At 48.2% G+C, this 17781-nt stretch overlaps 1 protein-coding gene across 1 annotated transcript; it reads right to left on the bottom strand.

Annotated features, from left to right (window-relative positions):
• Positions 1-7760: 7760 nt before the first annotated feature.
• Positions 7761-16445, bottom strand: MBD3 (methyl-CpG binding domain protein 3). The gene is made up of 6 exons (XM_042827511.1): positions 16278-16445; positions 15276-15413; positions 12860-12950; positions 12266-12443; positions 11094-11291; positions 7761-9652 (listed from the first exon to the last, which is right to left on the bottom strand). The coding sequence occupies exons 1-5, from the start codon at positions 16377-16379 to the stop codon at positions 11099-11101; spliced, it is 702 nt and encodes a 233-aa protein (XP_042683445.1). The 5' UTR covers positions 16380-16445; the 3' UTR covers positions 7761-9652; positions 11094-11098.
• Between the last annotated feature and the right edge of the window lie 1336 nt (positions 16446-17781).

Consider the following 17781-nt stretch of genomic DNA (forward strand, 5'->3'; position numbering starts at 1 on the left):
CCCCCCCCTCCCCCCTCCCCTTTCGACGTCAGCCCGCCCCGACAATGGGCCGCGCCCGGCGGCGCGCATGCGCGGTAGCTAACCGGAAGTGAGGCGTGGTTACGGCGTTAAGCCCCGCCCGTCTACTTCCGTGACCACGCCCACTTTTCCACCCTCCCATCCTGGCGGGAAGCGAGAGAGCGGGTGGGGGATGGGGGAGCTGTAGAATGGAGTCGGCGTCTCCGTTTCCTTTGTGTGTTTTTATCATGATCAGAACCACAGAACGGCCAGGGTTGGAAGGGACCTCAAGGGTCATGAAGCTCCAGCCCCTGCCACATGCAGGGCCACCAACCTCCACATTTCATACCACACCAGGCTGCCCAGGGCCCCATCCAACCTGGCCTTGAACACCTCTAGGGATGGACGGGGCATCACAGCCTCTCTGGGCAGCTGTTCCAGCACCTCACCACTCTCATAGCACAGAACTTCCCCCTGACATCCAACCTCAATCTCCCCTCCCTCAACTTCAAACCATTTCCCCTTGTCCTGCTGTTATCAACCCTTTCCAAGAGTTGACTCCCCTCCCTTTCGGTACTGAAAGGCAATGAGGTCACCCCACAGCCTTCTTTTCTCCAGGCTGAACAAGGCCAGTTCCCTCAGCCTGTCTTCATAGGGGAGGTGCTCCCCTATCCCAAGCACTCATTATTTACAACCATACTATCAACCCCGGGGGGGTTCAAGTAGCTCAGAGACGCTGTACAGCATCTCCGGGCTCCTCGGACCCCCCCAGGGCTGAGGCTTCCACCCCCCTCCCCAACCCAGTTCTGACCTAAAGAAAGAGAAATCAACACCACGTGGTTTAAATCCATTCCTCCTCGTCTTGTTACTAATGGGGAAGAAGTAGATCAGGTCCTGGGGGGGAGAGGGGGGCATCTTTCACCCAAAAGGTGGTGGGTGCCCCATCCCAAGACTGTGAGGCAGCCCATGGCACTGATACGGGGCTGGGAGCTCCATTCCAGCTGTGGGAATGGAATGTTGTTTCTGCATTTGATATTAAAAAGGGCAATAGGTCTGGTATGAAACGTGGAGGTTGGTGGCCCTGCATGTGGCAGGGGGTTGGAGATTCGTGATCCTTGAGGTCCCTTCTAACCCTGGCCGTTCTGTGATTCTGTGACAGGCAGGCACCAAGATGGCTCCCCTCTTTCTCCCGAGCTTATCTTTGTGGAAAGGAGAATCAGATATCCGCAAAATAGCGATCGAGTGTGGAATAAGTTAATTAATTAACTACTGATTTACTCTTAGGCAACAAAAACTTATGTTTGTCCAGTGTTTCCATGCTTAGTGAAGCGTCAAGAAGATTGTGAACCTAAAGTACTCGGCCAATGAGGAACCAAGGGAGAAAGAGATCAGCGTGGAGGAATAGGGAATAAAAGATGTAACTCTGTTTTCTGGGGGCTCTCCTGCTTGCAGGAGGCCCAACATTGCAATTGCAAATAAAATCTGCTTTATCAGAGATCCCGTTCTGGAAAACAATTTGGATATTTCCAACACAGCCCAGCCATGCTGTGATTCCATGCTTCTACGACCATTAAGAACCCTTCCAACCCCACCACTGTCTCCTCCCCCTGCAGCCCCAGCAGTTTGCAGCCCCCAGACCCACGATGGGGATTCACCCATTCTCCCCTTTGTGCTGCAGGCCTTCCCCAGCTGTGCATCAGCTCCCTCCATTCACCCCTCATTCATCTGCCACCTGGGCCAGGCCCTGCAGGGCATTCCCAGCTCTTCCTGGCAGTGACTGCACACTCACTCACCCAAACGCTATCAAGATCTGTTATTAGCTCACCCACTGCCTCAGATACCCACCCCCATCCTGCTCAAAGTCCACAGGCCCAATTCTCAACCTTTATTTTTGCCACTTTCACACCGTTCTCTCACCCCCATCCCTGTCTGTGGGACCAGTTCAGCCATTGGGATTGTTTTCAACTCCAAGAACCCTCAGTGCCAGGCTCAGAAACCCCCACCTCAGAACCCCCCTCCCTGTTTGCCCTGCACACATCCCAGTAAACATTAACTCCTGCGGGTCAGCGGCCAAACAAGCAGCACCAGCTCTGCCCTTGTGCTCCCAAGGTCTGATCCACGGGGAGGGACTTTCAGCCCATCCTTGTGATGATCCCCTTAAACTTCTCCATCATCTACCCGACCACATAACAGCCAGCAGGAGCTGCCTCCTCCTTTCCATTCTGTTTAGTTGGCAGCTGCTGCAATGCTTCATGCAATGCTTCTCTTGCTCCTCTCCTCTCGGTTTCATCCCGGTGCTGAGCTCTGAGCTGCTGGTTCTGCATGCTGCACTGCTTCTTATCACCATCTCACCATCAGTTTGCGCTCATCCCCACCTGCCCTGTGCTCACTGCACCTTCCCATCCCATGCCGTGAGCTGCTGAGTGCTGCAGGGCTCTGGGTTGGATGGGAGCAGCTCACACCTGCTGCAGTTCCCCGCTAAGGGCAGATGTGGCAAAAGCAGACCTGACTGCGAGACGTCTCCTCCTCACACTTCCCAAAATATTTCATTTAGTAAGCTGAATCACCCCCAGCAAACCACTAAAAATAGTGGCTTTTCCATTACTTGCGACGGAGCTGTGCAACCTCTCCATTCCAAGCTTCTCCTATTTCCAGATTGACAAAACCCCCACCAAAAAACTCCTGGAGGTGGTCAAGAACGGTGGAGATGCGGCACTCAGGGACACAGGTTGGAGTTCTCAGAGGTCTTTTCCATCCTTTGTGGTTCTGTGCAGCCTGAACCGACGCCATGGCGAAGCTCCATATGAAATGCTGTGCACGGGCTCCCCAAGTCACCCCAGCAACTGCAACAGCAGCTCCAAACTCTGTCACTTTTGCCCACGCTGTGCTCTCAGCCCTTTCTGGAAATCACTGCGTCACGTCCCACAACACCTAGGAAAGTGCCAGCTCTTATTTAAAGTGGTTTGGTGTTTCTTTTTTTTTTGGCTAAACTGGTTTCTAGATGTGATGCTTGTGCTCTGTTCCATTTTCAGCAGAAGTAGCTCATGCTTTCTTCTTTCCTTTGCTTCTTAATTTCACTCGTGACCCTAAGTTACCTTCTTTTTTAACCTGTGTAATTAGCAAGTCCTTAAAAGACTTGGCTTCATTAACAGAGAACACGGATTACATAAATTAGACAAATTCTTTAGCTTAACTCCACTTGCCTACCAAAAACTCCACCGCCACAGTGAAGAGCAGCAGTGGAGGAGACTTGGGGGCAGCCAGTGGGCACTGTGGGAGGGGTGGGTTTGGTCACCTTGGAGGTCTTTTCCAGCCCTAACGATGCTGTGATCCTAAGATCCAACTTCCCTGAACACAATCAAAAGGAGGAGGCTGGCGCTGCTGCTTCCAAGCCCACCCACACAATGCTTGCTTCTGGTTTCCCCGTTTCCTACCAGGGCTCATTCCCGATTCCCTCTGCTGCTGCTCTGTGGCCATTTGCCAAGCAGCCCCAAGTTGAGGAGCTGCCCTCAGAGATGCCGTGGGTCACAAAGGTCTCAGCTGAGCTTCCAGCACAGCCCTTTGTTGGCTGCAGTCGCTGTGCAAAGAGGGCCCAGCACTGTGCTGGCACCGTCCTCAGCTGAGCATCCTCAGAACGCAGCTGTCACCCAAAGCCATCCCCTGCATGCATACAGGGAGTTCAGAACACTGAACTGAAGCAAAGCAGAGGTGTAGCAGCACATTAAGCCATTTTCGGGATGTGGAAATAGATCAATATAACTACAGCAAAGTTATTATTACCACTATAGCTATGCAAGTGTAAACTCCCTCCATGATTCTGAGACAGCCTCTTCTATTTCAGGTCAAGTGTGCAAATGCAGAACTTGCAACGCCCTAGCTAGAATATTTATTCTGTTACAAAGACCAAGCCCTAAAGAGAGGATACCTGAACATACAGGGAGGGGAGAAAAAAAACCAAACCCACACTTGTCTCCAGTTCCTTTAATCACAGCACATTAGCCAAATGTGATACACAGGATGCAGCATTTAGGTGGGGAGTGTGTTTCGCAGTGGCTCTTCTAAGTCTTCAGGAGCTCCAACTTGACTTTCTGCACCGTCCTCCAAGCAAAAGAAATCATGCAAACGTCATGCAAAGAATCCATGCTTTGAGCACAGCGCAGGAGAGGGGGTGCAGCCTGGAGAAGAACGATAAAAAAAGCCCTCGGTGGTGTGTGGGAAGGCTTAGGGGAATATTTCAGCACATCAGGAGCTGAATCACTGCATGTAGGTGGAGCCAGACAGATTGACAAGATCTGCAACTTGGAAAAATGACCTAAGTCTGAGATCAATCATCTCACAAAGTCGCTGACGGAGGGAACAACAGATGGATGGGGATGGAGGTGAGGAGGCTCAATGTCAGCGCGGCGTGGAAGAAGGCCCTGGGAACACACACTGTGTGACCCCAAGCACGCAGGGATGCATTCTGTGCAGTGTAAGATCTGAGCACACCTCTTCTGTTACCTGCCAGCATCGCCACCAAAACTTTCTCTCCTGCTGCAGCAGCGCATAAAGAAGGCACTGGGGGGGGAAGCTATGAGCAGACATCTGCCATGCGTGAGACTAATGAAGGATGCAGCTTCCAGGTAACGACTTCTCAGAAGTTGTGGAGCAGCACTTGATGCAAAACTATGGATTAATTGCACGTCAGATAAAAGCACGAAAAATAAACGACTGTAAACCAAGCTTTCAAGTTTTACAGCCCTTCAGATCGCTGCATCCCAGTCAAATCTGCTTCACAGGCTGATCCGGGACGTAAAACTGTACTCAAATTACAAGCAAACCTGAGTAATAACTTCCTAATTTCCTTCAGAAAGCCCAAACTCGGGGCCTATTCATCACAAGAGCTGTACTTTGTCCATGCAAATAAACACAGCTCTCCTCAGCTGAGCAGTTCCTGAGCTCTGCCGCTAGAGACAAACCACATACGAGGTCACTCACTGCCCTACTATTCCAGTTCTGCACGATCTCTAAGCATTTCCCTTTGTGACTCTGCATGGTACGAAGAATGCACTAAACATTAAGAGATTAATTGAATGAATTAAACAACGGCTTGCCTTGCTTGGTAAATAAAACTCACGAGCAGCTGCTGGCACCGTATCTGCAGCATCAATACTCAATTACAAAGCCAGCCCGTAACCCTGGCAATCATCTCCAATGCCATTTGGCAGGTCGTGCTGGAGTTCAAGATGTTATGACTGCAGATCAGCATTTAGCAAACGCTGCTCTGTGCTGCTCTCACACGCAGCAGCTGGTCGTGGGGTTAAACAAAAGGGCAATGCTTTGCCCTCAGCAGTTCAAGGCCAACACGGCTCATCTCTGATAACCTGAGGGCAAACCTGAGCTTTCAGCTCGCTGCATCCAACCCAGGATGCTCCATTCTGTTTACAGCAGGGAGCTGTGCTACATATCGTGGGTCTGATAAGTTTGTGCTGTGTGTGACAGCAGCACTTCATGTGATAGGGGATAACTGCACCTCTTGGGCAGGATACGATCCAAAGATTTGCATGGGCATCCTGACTCCTGGAGTTTGGTCTTGCGTCTGCATGCAATCCCAAATAATAGGGCTGACTGGATTGTTAATCCTAAAAACCCTGACTTTGTGGGATCCCACCCTCTCTCCTCGTTTGCCCCATGCCCTCTGAACACGTTATCCTACCTTCTTGAGCATCAGCCTATGTGGAACAGGCTCTTTTTAAAGCAAGACCAAAAGGACGCGATTCAGGCGCTTGGAGATGGGCTGTCCTTTCCTATGTTCTGCTCCACCACCTCCTGCAAAGTAGTAAAGAGTGGGAGTGAATTACAGAAATGAACAGAGGAAGCAGGAAGGCTCAGAGGGAAGCTGAGCACGTAGGAAAGATGGGGAGGGCCTTTTTGCAGCCAGGCACCTTGCACAGGACCAGCACCAAAACTCATCTGAGCAAAGAAACTTGATCAGCACAGCGCGCTGCCTCTTCCCTCTGCTGCTCACACTGCTGTCAGCCTGGGAGAGATTAGCTTTCAGCAAGACAGCTGCAAAATACACGTCCTTTTTTTCCTCCCTTTCACCTTCACTGACGCTCCCCATTCAACATTCCCTTAGTTTATAGAAAGGAGCAGGAGGACAGCCTGCCAGAGCTATAGAGGAGCACAATTCCCTCCACCAGCAGCTGATAAACTGCCACTGCTGAAAAGCTTCCATTCAGCAGCCTGGTTGGCACAAAGCGAATTGCTTCCAGCTCCCAAACGTGCCTCGCTGATGGAAACACGTGTTTCTGATTTGCCAAGTTCATCCCAGCTCCTCCTCTCACCCAGGAAGCAGAACGAGAGCGTGCATTTATCAGTGAACTCTCACATCAAACCTTTTTGCTGCAGCATTCCTGCTAGGAAGCCATTGGAGAGAATGGAACAAAAGGCTCCACGTGCTGGGTTTACCATGCCCACAGTAGCAACCCAGCTGTGCCTCTCATGCCTGTTTTCTCTTCCTAATATGCTCAGTTTACAAGCAAGAAAACTCCTCCCTTGTCTTGCTCAACAGGCAGCCAAGCAAGTTGGGCTTCAGATGGGAGCTGGCTTTCAGGCAGAGCCACCACCAAGAGCTCTGCAGGCTTAAACCGTACCAACATCTGTGCAAATTGGGGATTTCACTGCCATTTTTTGCTGAGTAAAACTGCAGAACTGTCAAACCTCTCCTCCAAGCAGTGCTCCCTGCCACTGAGCAGGCTGCTGCCTGCAGGTGGGCCACGAACCATCACGAGGAGCACAGCACAGGGCTGGAATGGCTTTTGGGAGCTCAGCATCTGCAGAAAAAGCTGCACGATTGCAGCTGCACGGGGCAGACTCCTGCCTTCTCAGTGAAGATGACCACTCACAAAGCTTGGCACCATCATTTCAGATGAGCAAAGCAGTCTGTCATCGCAAACCTTGCACAGGACACACCTAAGCCTGATCTATTCTGCCTTAACATCATTCAGTTACTTTTCTTCCAGGTTTTCTTTGCTTATTCACTGCTTCAGAAGATACACCTCAGTAACGACGCTCTCTCCATCTTGGGGATGTGCAGAAGGCAGGCAGCTCCATCATGCCCCTCCATCATGGCTGCAATGAGAAACTCAGCCATCAGAGCAGCAACGTGAGAAAGCCAGCAAGCTCCTTTCCAAGGAACGTTCATTTACTCACCCGTTTCAGCAAGCAGGTAATGTTAGTTAAGTTCCTTTGGATCTCCTGTCCTCCTTTTCTGGTACTCTGAACAATCAGCTCCCTCCATATGAATGCAAACATACAGAGGCTTTTGATTTGAGGAAGCAGTTGGCAGCAATTTGAACTGCTTCATTTGTTCTTCTTAATCTTTGGTGCTGTCAGCTTCTCAGTGGCCTGCGTTGGGGCGCCACGGAGGCTTAAAATGCATTTCCATTTGAATAGAAGCAGAGGCATCACTAGGTATCAGAAGTTTACAATAAACCCCATCAAAATAGCACCAGAACACGGTCATAAGAGCCCCTCCAGGGTGGGCTGTAGACTTATAGAGCTCAAATCCAGCCCAAAACACATCTCAGCAGCTGCTTGGTGAGGATGCAGGACTCAGCAGCCTTCCAGTGTCACTCTTCTCCTCCTCTTATGGATCTCAAACACTGAGATCCAAAGCTCAGAGCAGAGCCCAAAGATGTGAACATCTCCCTGCCCACATACCTGCAACGCGGCACACAGACTCCAAGCAGGGCCTCGAGGGAAAAGAGAAGAGTCTCCACTTTGTGAGAAACATTTAATTCAACACAATGAATTACAAGAGGACAGTTTTACAGAATAACAACCGTAACAGACTGTTTAAAAAGGAAAAATCACCCTCGCTGGCTGCAGTAGAAGGTAAAGACCCCCAGCACGATACCTGGTACAGCAGCAGCAAAGTACAATTTCAGTCTTCTTGCAGTACTCCAAATGAGCAATAGCAAAAGGATTTTGTGTCTTCACATCTTTAAGAAAGGTTAATACAGTACCAGTCGCTTTGGCATGGGATCTTTTTGGAGGAGCTTTTAAACCCTACAGACATCACTAAAGCAAACTACTCCCAAAGGTCCCTCGCTCCGACTGCTAACCATCCTCACACAATAAAGGCTCTGGGAGCTACTTTCTTCCCCAAGTTTTGGGATACCAACAACTTGTACAAGTGGTCAGTGGCACAACATTGAATCCACCACTTTATACTGTTACTCTCAGCTGAGACGTCCACGCATTCGTTATGCAGTGGATACCCTAAGACTAAAATAACTTCTGCAACCTAGTCAACATATTCTCCAAGCTATACACTCATCTTCCTTCCCCTCTCCCTATCCTCCCTCCCCAGATAAAGCCCTTTTTAGCCCCAAGTTCCCCCCAGATGCTCACAGTTGTACTAGAAGAGACTGAGGAATCAATCAAGGTACCCACGGTGAAGCCAAATACTTATAAACACATTAAGGCAGGTTTCACATCATTTCAGTTTTTGGACACAAAAATGCTGGTCACTTCACTGCACATGCAAATAAGAAAGGTTTAATACTTAATAAAAAGCTTTAGATCCTTTTTTTTTTTTTAAGGTAACAACTATAGAAAAAAAAAAAATCAACCTTTTGCCTTGTTTTTAAAAGAGGTCAGAACATTACTGCACATGAAAGCAGATGTGTAGAAACACCTATTGGAATGGATTCCCTTCCCTCCACACACACAGAAACAGAGGTGAGGGTTCTTGGCACCAAAAGAGAAAAGAGGAAGTCTTCCTCATTGTCAGCCAGAAATGAGGAATCCTCCCATTCTGAGTTGAGGTCCTTCTGACCAGAAGAAACCAAAGCAAAATATACCACTGAGCAGGTATATTTATCTTACCTGTTCTGCTATGCCTGAGGCACACACAGAACTCCATATAAAAACGTGCACTGTAGTGCATTTGGTTTGATGGTGGAACTCACTAAAAAAACCAGATTGCCATTGACCAGTTCCTCATGTGTAACTTCCCCTGCTCATCGAAACCTCAGGTGGAAGAGGCACTGGCAGCTCATCTCTGAGACTACGCTGCCAAGACCAATGTGGTCTTGTGAGGAAAATGAAATTCACTGACCTGAATTGACACATGGAATGACAATCCACAACATAAAATGACCTCCGTACAGACTGGTACAGACAGGTAGCCCACAGCAGAGCAGCCAAGGAGTGAAACGGCATCTCTCTCGCTTGCATCAGAGAGAAATTGGTTTCCGTGGGTCATCCTTAAAGGTACTTGGATAGAAAAGCTTGGAAAAAAAAACGTAGCACCTATTGCTGACCCACAAAACCAAAACCAAATTAAAAAGGACAGGGAGTTTGGTTCCTAATACATTCCCTCCCACTGTTTTGCATTCCTTTATTCCCTCCCGCTTTTGTTTTCCCCCTTGCCCTCCCCCTTAACAAAAAGGAGGGGGAATAGAGCTTAAGTCAAGTTCCATCTTCCAAACTACCCAGCAATGAATGAACCATCAGCTTCTTGGCTTTCCTGAAGTGTACATCAAAATGCTCATAGTTGCAGCTGGACTGGTGGTGCAAGTTAACTCTGCAGACACTCTTGGCTTTGTAAATAGTTGTGCTGACCCTGCTGGTAGGGTTTGTTCTGGGAATTCTTAGATGGAACTCCCTAAAGAGAAAGAAAAGAAGAGCTGGTAAGTTAGGAGACACCTCCGAATGCCTTTGCAGCACCACTGCCAAAACATCACCACTCCTTTATCTCCTGTTTTTCACCTTCAGCAGATAGTTTGTTATGGTTCTCTGCTGGGCCAGAGCTCTGCAGTAGAAAGGAATGTGAGATATTCACTGTCCAAATAAAGCTACTGCTAGTCATGTGGTAAACCAGGAAAATGTAGAGCCCAGATGCAAGATGGTATCTCCCAAACGCTGAACAGATTTCACATCACAACCAGCCTTCCAGCCTCACACGAATTGTTCTTCATTCTATCTCAGGATTGTTCTTCATTCCATCTCACGCTGAAATGCAGCTGCCACTCCCTCCGAAGGGGTTTTTCTTTTCTTCTGCTGTTCATCCTGAAGATCCTTCCTTCCTCCACATTCCTGATTCCTGCCTGACAGGCTCACACCACTGGAATCCGCACGATGCAGCACCCAGGCTGTTGGCTGTCCTACCTCAGACACAGAATGCTCGCTGCTTTCTCAGGCTAAAAATGATCAAAACTTAAAGCCAGCGAGTTCTGTTTCCATCTGGCTGCACGAGGTGCCTTTTCCCCCCCAACTCTGCATTCCTACGCAGTAAAAACTTATTACTGAGAGCTACTTTGGGTTACGAGACAATAAAACAAAATTCCACCTGCACCTTTAAAAAGCTCCACTGTGCAAGTGAAAGTCAGACCAACTTGAGCACAAGCAGCAGCTCCTGATGCTAACTTCAAAGGCTGCTCAGTGCTAAAGGCACGTTTCTGTGAACCCTGCAGCTGGCAGCATGCAACAATTGAGTTCTTCTCAGATTCTGAACACTTCACATTCTTCTGTTGCTTTCAGTTTACAAATTCCTGCCACAAAGTATTTCAGCAGCTTCCCTCTTCTGGTGGCCAGGTTGCCCTTTTCTGATTTCTAAAAATGTTTCAGATTTCCAGAAAGGTGCCCTCTGATACGTTCTGCAAGTGAAATGCTTGCTGGAAAAGCAAGAGAGAACAGAGCCCATAAGGCATCAGCTGTCCTGCCCCCCTGCAGGATCCTCCTGCCTGTCACAGGCCATAATAAATAAGCTGGGGGGGGCAAAATGACATCACAAGGCATCCATTTTTAAGAACTGATCCATTTGCATTATCGAATCCTTCACGTGCTGCCATTCAGAGCCTGGTTACACATTCAGCCATTCCATCTGAGGCAAACTTAAGGCCCAGAACACTTCATGACAATGCAAACACTCACCAGACATCACAGTCAACAAGATATTTGATTTCTGCACGAAAAGCACGCTGTGAAAGCGTGTGCTTAGAAGCAAAGAGTGGTCAATATTTGCCAGGGTTCCCTCAGAAAACATTTCTGCCTTCAGTGAAGCACTATTCAGTAAGTTGCTGTGAGAAAGGAGGCTGTCACATTACCTGGACTATACATTCTCCATTTCCTGGTCATGATCCTGTTCCTCTTCTTCCTCCTCATCTTCTCCTTCCTCCTCACCTCCTTCTTTCTCTGTAGGAGCTTCCCCATCTCTTGCTATCTCCTCTACATGGGCCAGCATGTCAGCCATCAGAGCTTCCTCCAGCCTCTTCCGCACCTGCTGCACCAGCTCCTCTTGCTTCCTGCCCCCAAATCAACCAACATTGACATTAATTCTCAAAGCTACTTCAAGCAAAAGAAAGATTGCTCATAGACAAGGCCTGGCAGAAAAGCAGGACTTGGAAAGAGCCTTCAGCAAGAGCTCCACCATTAAAAAAGAAAAAGCCTGGCATTAAAACGAGGTTGAAAGAAACATCTCCATTTCTCCATTTAATATTTCAATGTTACAGCTCCTTTTATCTCAAAGCCACATAATGCAATGTAAAGAATTGGTCAACAAACTGCAGTGTGTGGGATTCTTATTTCATCTCAGTCACAGGAAACCAGAAAGCTATAAACAGACTGCTTTTCCTGGTCATTCATGTCTAAATCACACCCCACAAATGTCATCCTGTAGTTCAAAAAGATCGACCAGCTGAACAGTCCAAACAATTCCTGCTTTTATGCACTGTCAATGAATGTGAAGTAGTGTGATTTCAGGTTTGAGAAAGGAATATACCAAAGACATTATCAGGTGCTTAAAGCTGAACCTGACCAACTCTGGTTTGTTGAAAGCAAGCTGCAGCCACTCGAATTGCATCCTTGTTCAATGCCACAGCAGTGGTTGATGCTTTTGGTTGGTGCTGTGCTGACACAGAAAGGTAAGATGGTGAAAAATACATCTGGTGTTTTCCCAAGCATCCAATTTCTTGAGAGGTGCCCTAAGCCACGTTACTCAAACTCAGACACCTTTGTCAATTAAAGGAGACACACTGATATGAAGAACAAACACGAACCTGAAACCTCACAGTAACTGAGCACAGTCCAAATAAAAAATAATGTGCTTTAAGTACGTGACTGTGTGAGAGCTGCTTCGTGCAATGATTTTCTTCTGCTTTTCTGATAAAGACACTTTCAAAGCCATGCTCCTACCAGAGGATTCGGCTTGCCACTGAACAGAGAGAGCACTGTTCTACTAGAGGAAAACTTTTCAAGACAATATTTCTCTGATTGATACCTAATATCTTCATCGGTCACCATAAATGCTTTGCAAAGTGGCTGTGAAGTGTTGAGCCACACGCCAGGGTTCTTCTCCACGGCTGCAGACAGCTGCCCAGTGATGGGCATGGTGCTGGTGTGCAGGGCACTGGCGATGGCAGACAGGAGGGTCTCATCAGTGCAACCAGGTCCAACCCCTGCAAGGCAGAGAAGTGAGAATCAGCACTGCACGACATGCAGCAGATCAAAGCACTGCTTAAACGTTAATGGCAAAGCAGGTGGTGTTATTTAGGAAGCCAGCATGACCTAAATCTCAGTCCTGAATGGTTCTCATAGCACCTGCACAACTCCCCCCCAGATCCATCCCTCGTTGTGCCACGTGAAACACAGCCTGGGAGTGGAAGCAGTTTGAACAGGCACTGCTTCTGGAGTACAAACAAACACAAGTCAAGCAACTTTTGCCACTTCCTCTCATTATGCTGCTGTATCCCCTAAGGACAAAGGGAGGTCACAGGGCACTAACAGCTGCTGCTGGAGGAAGAGTGGTCTGAAGAGCTCAAGCACAGCACCTCTGGATCATGGCTGGAACCGGAGCTCAGCGCAGGCTGATTACCTTGTAAACCTTTAGGCAGGTCCATTGTTTTCACCAGCTCCTCTGCGATGTCAAAAGCATTCAGCCCGCTTAATTTCTTCTCCCAGAAGAGCTGCCATGAAAGAAAGCATCCATTGGTACACAGAAAGAAATGGAATCAGACACAGCCAACACTTGCTGGCTACAGAAGCAGGCAGGGCACTGCTGCAAAGGTTGGAGTCGTTGCAGACAGGGCTCTGCCATGCATGAAGGCAGGGAGCAAACCTCACTGCCCATCAATCCCACACCTCATCCTGATTTACTGCCTTGAAGGCTTTGCCCCCGAGGAGCAGAACATCTCTGCTTCTTTACTCTTCTGCTCTCTCTCTCTCTCACATGCCACAGAACTGAAGTTAAGGAATGCAGAACTCATCTGAGCATTATTTCACTCCTCTCCTGGCATTTTTCATTAGAACCATCCCAGCTCATCCTGAACGCTGCATTACAGGTCCTCCTCAAACTCAAAGGCAAGAGAAGCCGTGGTTTGGTGGGGAGATGGATAGAAAAGCTGGGTACACTTTCATCTCTCAATCTGCCTGTAAAAGGATGATCAAGGAATAGCTGGAATGCATTTTTTCTTGCAATAAAGCCACTTTACCCAGGTAAGCAGGCCACACACCTCCTTTCATGCCTGACAGCATCCACGTGTTACGAGCTTCTGAGAAATGAGGACTACAAATGCCAAAACACATTGGGGCTGGTTATTCTCTCACCTGTGACTTTCAAACAGGTGGAATTTACAGCAGCACACGATGGCTTACAGGAGGAGCAACAGAACTGCCAACGCACACCCTTCCTCCTTAGGAAACAACGTTAGAAACCCAGCAGCCTGGATTTAAAACGTAACCACCACTCCATTTCAAAGAGATCCTCCACCATATTTCACTAAGGTAAGTTCTCAAGCTTGCACCAAGTTCTCAGTGTGAGATGTAAGGGTATTTTATAAGGTATTTTTAATGAAATCACTTTCCTCTTTGTGTGATACACCTGCAAGAGCCTAAGATATCCTGCTAATTGGTACCATCTGAACAGACTAATGAAGCTGAACTTCTAGTTTCCAAAAGGCATAAAGACAGGCTCACGACAGGAAAGGATTCACAGAAACCCTGGTGTGAGCTCTGTGCAGGCAGCAGGCTGTCAGCTCTGGGCAGCACTAATGAACTGAGAACGCCTTCCAAAGGCAGCTTTGAACACACCAGCCTCACTTGAACCAATGCCCAGCTCCAAAGCTGCATTGGTCCAAGCACACTCTTTGCATCCTTTCACTTGATGAAATTAAGCTGAAAGATTCCCTTTACCATTGGTTTGTTTCCTTGCTGGCAAATATACAGCATGAGAAGAAAAACAACAGGCAACTTTGTCACAGTGACATTCCAAGTGAATTTCTGACTGTACTCAAAGAGGTGGGGACAGCCAGCAATGACAGAGCCACCTGCAGGGGGACCATCCTGTGCAGCACATCACAAGCACCACAGAGGAACAGGGACTTCTTGAGACACAGAGTCTGAACATTTTGTAACAGCTGCACTAAAATGGTGATGAGTTCCAAGTTTGTAGATAGGACTTGAATTAAGAGCTGGGAGCACCCTAAGCTTTCTGTAATCTTGCATTACTGTGCTCTCTGTCCAATGTTACAAACTGTAGCCATTTTATTTTGGGACTTCTCAGCAGCAAAAGTCAGAAGTTAGCTCTGCAGGGAAGGACCTGGTGGATGAGAAACTGAACGTTGAGCCAGCAGTGTGCTCATGCAGCTTGGAAAGCAAATGGTATCCTGGGCTCCATCAGAAGCAGGGACAGGGAGGTGACTGTCCTTCTCTACTCTGCCCTCATGAGGCACCATCTGCAGTACTGCATCCAGGTCTGGGGCACCCAATACAAGACAGGGAGCTGTGGGAGAGGGCCTAGAAGAGGCCACAAAGATGAGCAGAGGGCTGGAGCAGCTCCCCTCCAAAGACAGGCTGAGGGAGCTGGGCTTGTTCAGCCTGGAGAAGAGAAGCTGTGGGGTGACCTCAGTGCAGCCTGCAGTACCTAAAGGGAGCCTGCAAACAGGAGGGGAATCAACTCTATGAAAGGGGAGATAACAGCAGGACAAGGGGAAATGGTTTGAAGTTGAGGGAGGGGAGATGGAGGTTGGATGTCAGGGGGAAGTTCTTTGCTATGAGAGTGGTGAGGTGCTGGAACAGCTGCCCAGAGAGGCTGTGATGCCCCGTCCATCCCTGGAGGTGTTCAAGGCCAGGTTGGATGGGGCCCTGGGCAGCCTGGGCTGCTGTGAAATGTGGAGGCTGGCAGCCCTGCCTGCAGGAAGGGGGTCTGGAGCTTGATGATCCCTAAGGTCTCTTCCAACCCAACCCATTCTATGATTCTTCTGGAAAAGCAGCCTCTGAGCTCCAGGCCTCACCTGCCGGGGTTGGTCCACAGCTTTCTGTGGGTCACTCTTCACCTTATTGCTGGGATGGTTTGTGATCTTTGTGACAGGCTGTTTGAAGATGGAGGCCGTCTGTCTGACGGGCAGCGCTGTGTTCAAATCAGGCTTGCCCTAAACATTTCAAAACAAAAAGGAAGCAGAAAATGCCATAAAACATTTTACATTTGCCAAAATAGTACTGCAGCTATAATGAGGCACAGTGTGCAAAAGCAGCAGCACTCATGGACTTGAAAACCTGCCTGATCTGTAGCAGTGAGACTGCTGAACATGCACACAGTACCCCTCAGATCTCACCTAAGGCCTCTCAAACATAACCACACCTTCCCCTCTTCATCTAATTCATACAGTTTTATTTCTATTTTGACAGAATTTAGGAGTCAGAACTTTGATTTTACGTTCTGATGTGACAAGCCACCTTTGGGTCACTAAACCTAGAAGTTTTGATACAACATTAGTAATAATTAAGAAAATCTGTTATGTGGGATTTAGAGAGCAGTGAATCCAGAAACCATCCTGACCTCTCTGGTTTTATTTGCTGGCATCCACTACTGAATTACAACAACACAACTGGAATCAAGTGCTCTTCTTTTCTACAAACCTTCAGTTCTTAACAAAACTCACTTCTGACAGCACTGATAACCATCAGGTTGGATTAGATGAACTCAGTGGTCTTTCCAACCTTAACGACTCTGAGGTTTCACAGCACGACTGGGCCTTGAGTTACATGGAGCACAGGAATTGTGCCATTTAGATCTGCCCTGCTCATCTGGGAAGGGCCGTGGGACAGGCTTTGCTCTCGAGAATGCAGACATACTATGTGCTCAACCTATTTATGAGGTGTAGAAAAGGACTAAGGACAAATGCTGCTCTGAACCATGCTGTATGCCAACTGATCCACAAGCTCACGACGGCTGTTTGTACCCACCAGCCACACGGTGCTGCCTCCTCACTTAATCCCAAAGGTGAACAACTTACTTTGGCTTGGTTGGAACAGTCGTAGCGCATCCTCTGCCTGTTCTTGTTCATTTTACTCATCAGCATTTTCCCCGTGCGGAAATCAAAAGTGCTCAGGTCCATGGAGCTGCCCAGGTAGCGAGCCAGCTGGGGTTTGCTGCGGAACTTCTTACCACTGGGGCTGGAAAAGCACAGAAAAGAGATCAGGAGGGAGAATGAAACCCTCTGCACTTCAGCACAGCGGCTGCTTGAAGTTGGGTTTCGCTTCCTGAGCTCACGCTCAGCTCAGGATGGGCATCGCTGCACTCACGTCAGCTTCTGGTTGTTATTGGGAGAGACAAATGGAGCAGAACTCGTTTCCAACATGTCCCAAAGAATTTAGACCATATATAAATAAAGTATATGTTGTATTTTGCTGTATAAATTATGCTGTATAAATTAACAGCATAATTAGCAGAATAACTGGAAACGACGGCACAGGGGCAGCTACCACTCTGTCATCTCCAACAACAGCACCTGTTTCCAAGGATAATCTCCTTGTGTCTGAGAGGTACCATAAGTCCTCCCCACACTCTGCTGTGCAGCAGCAAGGAGGAGGAAATTCACTGCCAAGGAAATGCGACGCTCAGCTGATGCAAGAATAAAGGTCAAAACCTTACAAAACTCTCAATTGATGGCAAAACAGAAGAGATTTGTTTTATGCACCTGATCTTACATGGACACTACAAGCTGGCAAGCACACACAAACCACTCCACCTCTTGTTTTATTTTAATAACAGCAGAGCCCTTTGCACTACAACAAAAAGCACTAATTGAGCCCTTTTGTACTTCGTGCATAAAGCAAGAAGCAGTCAATGCACTGTGACTGCAGCGAGAACGACAGACCCCGAGCACAAAGTCGTCCTCACATCTCATTTAGCATCACAACAACGCTGCTTTCTTCTCTTAATTTCTCTCCTTTCTGTTACTTTGCATCTTTAACGTGCCAAGTACTTCGCTTCCTGAGGAGCAGAGGACAGCAGTGTGCATCCAGGTGAGCATACAGTGCTCCATACAGCCTGACACAGGCTCTCCCATACAGCCACTGCAGGTAACACGAGTGAAAAACACCAAAAACTCCAGCTGAGCCCTCCCCACATTTGTCCATTTCCTTCTGTCAGCAGTGCTAGGACAGATCCGTCACATCACATAGGAGCAGGATTATCTCCGAGTGCATGCTGCTGCTTTTAAGTCGAGGTAACCCCAGATTGCACACATTACAGGCTGCATTTGCTCCCCTCGAGGAGGGAGAGGGGTGTTATCAGCACAACTTGCACCCGTCGGACACAGATGAGCACGGATGAGGTTTCAATGCCTTCTGGAGTCAGTTGGAGATCTGTAATTAAGTCACCTTCTGTTACTCCTGAAGCTACAAACGCAGCTTCTTGCTCATAGATTTCTACTAAAAGGCCGAGAATAACTGGAAATAATGAAGCTGTCACAGGCAGAGGGAAGCAGCACTGCTTCAGCAATGCAGAACACCCCC

This window comes from Centrocercus urophasianus, unplaced genomic scaffold (genome assembly GCF_019232065.1).
Source record: "Centrocercus urophasianus isolate 14NV4802_14NV808 unplaced genomic scaffold, USGS_Curo_1.0 seq_284, whole genome shotgun sequence".
Taxonomy (NCBI): Eukaryota; Metazoa; Chordata; class Aves; order Galliformes; family Phasianidae; genus Centrocercus; species Centrocercus urophasianus.